This window comes from Eriocheir sinensis, chromosome 54, assembly GCF_024679095.1.
Source record: "Eriocheir sinensis breed Jianghai 21 chromosome 54, ASM2467909v1, whole genome shotgun sequence".
NCBI classification, from domain to species: domain Eukaryota; kingdom Metazoa; phylum Arthropoda; class Malacostraca; order Decapoda; family Varunidae; genus Eriocheir; species Eriocheir sinensis.
In genome coordinates this window covers 5,902,601-5,910,100 of record NC_066562.1, presented here as the reverse complement: position 1 = coordinate 5,910,100, position 7,500 = coordinate 5,902,601, and the positions used below count along the sequence as shown (strand labels likewise).

Genomic DNA, 7,500 nt, shown 5'->3' with positions numbered 1-7,500 from the left:
TTTTCCTTCCCTTTCCTTCCTTCCTTCTCTCCCTTTTCATCCCCTTTCCTTCCTTCCTTCTCTTCCTTTTCATTCCCTTTCCTTCCTTCCTTCTTTTCGTTTTCCTTCCCTTTCCTTCCTTCCTTCTCTTCCTTTTCATTCCCTTTCCTTCCTTCTCTTCCTTTTCATTCCCTTTCCTTCCTTCCTTCTCTTCCTTTTCCTTCCCTTTCCTTCCTTCTCTTCCTTTTCCTTCCCTTTCCTTCCTTCCTTCTCTTCCTTTTCATTCCCTTTCCTTCCTTCCTTCTCTTCCTTTTCCTTCCCTTTCCTTCCTTCCTTCTCTTCCTTTTCCTTCCCTTTCCTTCCTTCTCTTCCTTTTCCTTCCCTTTCCTTCCTTCCTTCTCTTCCTTTTCCTTCCCTTTCCTTCCTTCCTTCTCTTCCTTTTCCTTCCCTTTCCTTCCTTCCTTCTCTTCCTTTTCATCCCCTTTCCTTCCTTCCTTCTCTTCCTTTTCATTCCCTTTCCTTCCTTCCTTCTCTTCCTTTTCCTTCCCTTTCCTTCCTTCCTTCTCTTCCTTTTCCTTCCCTTTCCTTCCTTCTCTTCCTTTTCCTTCCCTTTCCTTCCTTCCTTCTCTTCCTTTTCATTCCCTTTCCTTCCTTCTCTTCCTTTTCCTTCCCTATCCTTCCTTCTCTTCCTTTTCATCCCCTTTCCTTCCTTCCTTCTCTTCCTTTTCATTCCCTTTCCTTCCTTCCTTCTCTTCCTTTTCATTCCCTTTCCTTCCTTCCTTTCCTTCCCTTCCCTTCCCTTCCCTTCCCTTCCCTTCCTTCCTTCTCTGCCTTTTCATCCCCTTTCCTTCCTTCCTTCTCTTCCTTTTCATTCCCTTTCCTTCCTTCCTTCTCTTCCTTTTCATTCCCTTTCCTTCCTTCCTTCTCTTCCTTTTCATCCCCTTTCCTTCCTTCCTTCTCTTCCTTTTCATTCCCTTTCCTTCCTTCCTTCTCTTCCTTTTCATCCCCTTTCCTTCCTTCCTTCTCTTCCTTTTCATTCCCTTTCCTTCCTTCCTTCTCTTCCTTTTCCTTCCCTTTCCTTCCTTCTATTCCTTTTCCGTCCCTTTTCTTCCTTCCTTCTCTTCCTTTTCATCCCCTTTCCTTCCTTCCTTCTCTTCCTTTTCCTTCCCTTTCCTTCCTTCTCTTCCTTTTCCTTCCCTTTCCTTCCTTCCTTCTCTTCCTTTTCATACCCTTTCCTTCCTTCCTTCTCTTCCTTTTCATCCCCTTTCCTTCCTTCTCTTCCTTTTCCTTCCCTTTCCTTCCTTCCTTCTCTTCCTCTTCATCCCCTTTCCCTCCTTCCTTCTCTTCCTTTTCCTTCCCTTTACTTCCTTCCTTCTCTTCCTTTTCCTCCCCTTTCCTTCCTTCCTTCTCTTCCTCTTCATCCCCTTTCCCTCCTTCCTTCTCTTCCTTTTCCTTCCCTTTCCTTCCTTCCTTCTCTTCCTCTTCATCCCCTTTCCCTCCTTCCTTCTCTTCCTTTTCCTTCCCTTTCCTTCCTTCCTTCTCTTCCTCTTCATCCCCTTTCCCTCCTTCCTTCTCTTCCTTTTCCTTCCCTTTCCTTCCTTCCTTCTCTTCCTTTTCCTTCCCTTTCCTTCCTTCCTTCTCTTCCTTTTCATCCCCTTTCCTTCCTTCCTTCCTCCTGTCCTCCTCCCTATGTTTCTTCTCCCCCGTCATTCTCTCCACACTCTTCCTCCTTTCCTCCACACATTCTTCTTTCCTCCAATTATCCTTTCCTCCACTCCTTCCCTTCACACCTTTCCTTCATATTCGTCCATCTCAACTTTTCCTTCACATCCTTCCTTCCTCCTTGCCTCCTTACCTCCTTCCTTCCTCCTAGCCTCCTTACCTCCTTCCTTCCTCATAGCCTCCTTACCTCCTTCCTTCCTCCTAGCCTCCTTACCTCCTTCCTTCCTCCTAGCCTCCTTACCTCCTTCCTTCCTCCTAGCCTCCTTACCTCCTTCCTTCCTCCTAGCCTCCTTACCTCCTTCCTTCCTTCCTTCCTCCACTCTCCAGCCAAAAACATTTACTACCTGGTTTCCCCCCCCCCCCCCCCCCCTGCCTCAAGGTAACCATCGGGCCATTACAACTGTACCGCCGCCGCCCATCAGGTGTGTTGCCCTTGCCACACCTCGCACCCCCGCCCCGTCCCGCCCTTGCCCCTGTCCCCTGCCCCCTGCCGACCCCCGTCTCCCTGCTTACCTCGCCCATGCCCCCCGTCGTGGTCTCCCCTGCTTTCCTCCCCTCGCCTGGCCGGTAGTACACCCCCTTCCTCCCTATCCCTTCCCCGCCCCGCCAGCGCCCCACAACAGGTGTCTGTGCCAGGGGCGGGGCGGGGCGAAGGCCTGGCCGCCTGTCAACATCCAGGCACCCTTCGCCCCGGGATTCCGCGGGGCGGGGCGGGGCTGAGTCGTAGCCTTGTCTGAACACATGCGCCTCATGTGGGGCACATTGTGTCGGGGCCGGGCAGATACGTAAATATGGGCCCACGTTGTGTCGAGGCGAGTACAGCACATTGGGCGGCGAGCACATTGTGCCGGGGCGGGGCGGGGCGGGGCGGGCCGGACTGGCGGCGGCGGCGCGGCGCCAGCGTGTGAGCGGTCCGGCGGCCCCGGCAGCCCCGCGCCTCCAGTGTGCCTGCAGCCCCGCGCCGCCACACACCAGGTGAGCCCCGCCCCGCCCCGACCCGCACACTGCCGCGCCTGACACACCGCCTCAGCCACATGGTGTTCGGGGCAGCCCCGCACCGCCGCCCCCGGCCCCGGTGGGCATGAGGGTGTGCTGCGTGGGTGCGGGCGTGGTCATGGGCGTGGGCCCCGACGACGGGGCCGAGGGGCGCCGCCCCCGACACAATTCCTGGTCCGGCACCGCGACCCCCACCAGCTGTGCCGCCGCCAGCCGCGCCAGGCTCAGCTCCCTGCCGCGCCACCACCACTACCACCACCACCACCACTGCCACTGCCACCGACGAAGGTAACACCGCCGCGTGCCCCGCCGCCCCGGGGGTGCCACGCGCCGGGCCGGTGGCGGCGCCGGGTGTGTGTGTGTGTGTGTGTGTGTGTGTGTGTGTGTGTGTGTGTGTGTGTGTGTCGTGTTCGTGGCACCAGGCGGGTGTGGGCGTGCAGGGGGGAGGGGGGCGTCACGTGGGGCCTCCTGTCGGGCTGTCACCACCACCACCACCAGCACTACCTTAACACCAACAAGGACAACAACAACAGTGGTGGTGGTGGTGGCATGAGGCCTGTTGCTGCTGTACACACACACACACACACACACACACACACACGTTCATATGTTAGTCGCGTCGTTCTAAAAGGTGACGTGAGAGAATCTAACTCCCTCCCTCCCTTTCTTCCCCTCTCCTTCACCTTCCTTCCCTCACCCTCCCTCATGCCCTCGTCCTTCACCCTCACCTCCTCCTCCTCCTCTTCTTCCCTTTCATTACCATCTACGTGTTGTTCTACTTCTTCTTCCTCCTCTATAACCTTCCCCCCCTCTTCCTCGTATTCTACTACCTCCTCCTCCTCCTCCTCCTCCTCCTCCTTCAATACCACCATTTGCTCCCCATTTCGTCACCCTCCTCCTATTACATCTACTATATTCTACGTCCTCCTCCTCCTCCTCCTCCTCCTCCTCCTCCTCCTACCTGTTACTACCTGTATTTTCTTGTCATGTTTCAAAAGAGCATTCCAGAGGCCATTAGCTTTACCCCCTCTTCCTCCCCTTCCCCCTCCCCCCCCCCATTTACCTGTATACACCTTCGGGCGCTCACCTGTGTTCTCATTACCTGTGCTACCTGGCTTACCTGAGACTTCTTCCGCCTGTAACACCAATAACATCAACAACAACAACAACAACAGGAAGAGTGTATATGTCTGTGTAAGGAAAGGGTTGCTTGTATGGGTTTGTGAGAGAGAGAGAGAGAGAGAGAGAGAGAGAGAGAGAGAGAGAGAGAGAGAGAGAGAGAGAGAGAGAGAGGGGGTTATCTTGTCTGGTTTAGTTCAGTTTACCTTCTTTTTCCTCTTTTGTTCATTCTTCTTCTTCTTCTTCTTCTTCTTCTTCTTCTTTTGCTTCTTCCATGTCATATCTTAGCTTTGACAAATGAATAAATAAATAAATACCTTAGCTTATAATAATGGGTGTATTCTCTCTCTCTCTCTCTCTCTCTCTCTCTCTCTCTCTCTCTCTCTCTCTCTCTCTCTCTCTCTCTCTCTCTCTCTCTCTCTCTCTCTCATACGGCCTTGCCAATCACCCATCACCTCCCCGTCCATCTCAATACACATTCACAATAGGCCGAAATCCCACCTTCACGAAGACGGGGGGTCGGATCGCTGTATAAGGGATTCAGATTAAGTTATAAGAGGATTGAAGACTGTCGATGGAGTTTGAAGTTTTGTGGAGTATGGAAAGTAAGAGGAATTAATGTTTGAAGTTAGTGGTGTGTGTTCGAAGGGTTAATGTTTGTTATATCTTGGAAAATGAGTTAGTTTATTTGGTTTTGAAATTATAGAGAGTACAGGAAGTTAGTATAAAATCTTGTGTCTGTTCGAAAGGTTTAATGTTTGGTATATGTTTGTAAATTAGTTAGTTATATAGAAAATTGAAAATACTGTACTTTTATTCGGTTATGAAATCAAAAGGCTTACAGGAAACTATAGTATAATATCTTGTGTCTGTTCGAAAGGGTTAATGTTTGGTATATATTGGGAAATTAGTTAGTTATATAGAAAATTGAAAATACTAACTTTTATTCGGTTATGAAATCAAAAGGCTTACAGGAAACTATAGTATAATATCTTGTGTCTGTTCGAAATGGTTAATGTTTGGTATACGTTAGAAAATTAGATAGTTATATAAATAATAGAGAGAATACAGTAACTTTATTCGGTTTTGAAATTAAAGAGTATACAGTAAGTTAGTGTTTTATGAAATTATGCGGTTAAAAAATAGATGATACAGTTTATTTAGTTTTGAAATTATAGAGAGCACAGGGAGTTAGTGTAATATCTTGCGTCTGTTCGAAAGGGTCAATGTTTGGCATATGTTGGTAAATTAGTTAGTTATATAGAAAATTGAAAATACTGTACTTTTATTCGGCATACAGAGTTTTTTTTACAACAAAGGAGACAGCTCAAGGGCACGCACAAAAAAAGGAAACAATAATAAAAAAAGCCCGCCACTCGCTGCTCCTAAAAAAGAGAATCAAAAGAGGTGGCCGAAAGAGAGGTTAATTTCGGGTTAGTGTAATATCTTGTGTCTGTTCGAAAGGTTTAATGTTTGGTATATGTTAGAAAATTAGATAGTTATATAAATAATAGAGATAATACAGTAACTATCCTGTTTTGAAATTAAATAGAATACAGTAATTTAGTGTTTTATGAAGTTATGGAGAATGGAAAAGATATATCATGCTACCTTATTAGAGGGAATGATTAAAAAAAGTTTATCGTGTAGTCAAACAATATATAGAAGTTTTAATTTGATTTTGGAATGAGAGAGAAAGCAAGTTTGTCAATAAAAAAAGGCAGTTGAATCCTATGACGTGGGATTTGGTTTAAGTCTCTCCCTGAACTTGTGACGTGGAATTTGGTTTAAGTCTCTCCCTGAACCTATGACGTGGGATTTGGTTTAAGTCTCTCCCTGAACCTATGACGTGGGATTTGGTTTAAGTCTCTCCCTGAACCTATGACGTGGGATTTGGTTTAAGTCTCTCCCTGAACCTATGACGTGGGATTTGGTTTAAGTCTCTCCCTGAACCTGTGACGTGGAATTTGGATTACGTCTTTCATTATGTTTTAAGGAATGGCAGGAGTTGCTATTAGGAGTTGGGATAGAGGGTTCGATCGTCTATTAAGAGGTGTTTGATTCCTTATAGTTCTTAGTTTAATCCCTTATAGTCGTGATGGGTTTTGAAAGTCAAGCTAATTCAAGTTTGAGGTATTTTGCGTCTGTCCGAAAGATTAAAGTTTGCTCAGTGTTAAAAGTTATGATGTCACGATATTAGAGAGCACAGAAAGTTAGTCCAGTTATGAAATTAAAGTATAAGTAATGGATATGAGTTTTAAGTTTTGCTGGAAATTGAAAGTCAAACCAAATTAAAGTTTTAGAGAATTTACGTGTCTGTGAAGTAAAAGTTTGTCAAAAGTTTAACTGTTATGAAATTAAAAGTTACTGTCATGACGTTTAGTAGTGCACAAGAGTTGATCAGATTATGAAGTTAGAAAGAATACAAAAGGTTGCTGTTATGAAGTTAATTAGTGCACAAGAGTTGATCAGATTAAGAAATTAGAAAGAATACAAAAGGTTGCTGTTATGAAGTTAATTAGTGCACAAGAGTTGATCAGATTAAGAAATTAGAAAGAATACAAAAGGTTGCTGTTATGAAGTTGAATACTACACAAGAGTTGATCAGATTATGAAATTAGAAAGAATACAAAAGATTACTATCATGAAGTTGAATAATGCACAAGAGTTGATCAGATTAGAACATTAGAATACAAAGTTACTATCATGAAGTTGAATAGCGCACAAGAGTTGATCAGATTAGAACATTAGAAAGTATTAGTGCACAAGAGTTGATCAGATTAGAACATTAGAAAGTATTAGTGCACAAGAGTTGATCAGATTAGAACATTAGAAAGTATTAGGCCGGCCCTAGACGTAACTGTTTATCTGAACGATATAACTGATCAGATAAAAATCGTTGCAAGCCATCTGACGTCGCTGCCCCTACACCATTCCGATATATCGTTACAATTTTCATCGCTTCCACACCACAGTAGAAAGGCAAGATTTTCAAAATACCACAGTTTTGGAACATAAACATCATATGCTCCTGCTCCAGATTTCTTGGAAGCCTGCACTTTCTTCAACTCTTTTCTATATGTGGTGCGTAAGTTATTGATTTTTTTGACAACCATATCACGGTCAGCATCAGGTGTTGTTTCTCTTAACTTTTCAATTAATTTTCCATATGCTGCGTTTCTTTTGTCACGGTTATGATACTCTTTGCACTTAACTTTCCATAAACACTCTTCGGTTTGGTAAATGTCAATAAACTCCTCCAATGTTTTGCGATTCATAATGAAGTATTTCTGAAAAGCTGGAAAAGGCGTGCACACTTTATTTAAGTCACAAATAGACTGATAATCTGTACAGTTTTCCCCCTACACGTGAGATTTTCATCTGAAAGGAAAACAATCATTAGATCGTTCAGATAAAAAGTTTGAATGATTCAACTGTTCATGCCGCTCGATCAGTTCATCTGAAACGATCAAAATCTGCGCAAATTTCCCCCTACACGTCAGTTTTATCTTAACGATTTATCTGATCAGTTATATCGTTCAGATAAACAGTTACGTCTAGGGCCGGCCTTAGCGCACAAGAGTTGATCAGATTAGAACATTAGAAAGTATTAGCGCACAAGAGTTGATCAGATTAGAACATTAGAAAGTATTAGCGCACAAGAGTTGATCAGATTAGAACATT

The 7,500-nt window shown here is 45.2% G+C and overlaps 1 protein-coding gene across 6 annotated transcripts in view; it reads left to right on the top strand.

The window, feature by feature from the left end:
- The window catches only part of LOC126983627 (serine/threonine-protein kinase WNK1-like), a 167,535-nt gene that overhangs the window by 51,657 nt on the left and 108,378 nt on the right, over positions 1 to 7,500 (top strand). Inside the window, exon 1 of one of the 6 annotated variants that reach the window (XM_050836486.1) lies at positions 2,649 to 2,985. The exons of the other annotated variants lie outside the window; for them this stretch is intronic. Within the exon in view, the coding sequence (XP_050692443.1) occupies positions 2,783 to 2,985 (203 nt within the window). The 5' untranslated portion in view covers positions 2,649 to 2,782. Of the gene's footprint in view, positions 1 to 2,648; positions 2,986 to 7,500 lie in introns of those variants that run through there. 6 annotated transcript variants of the gene reach the window in all.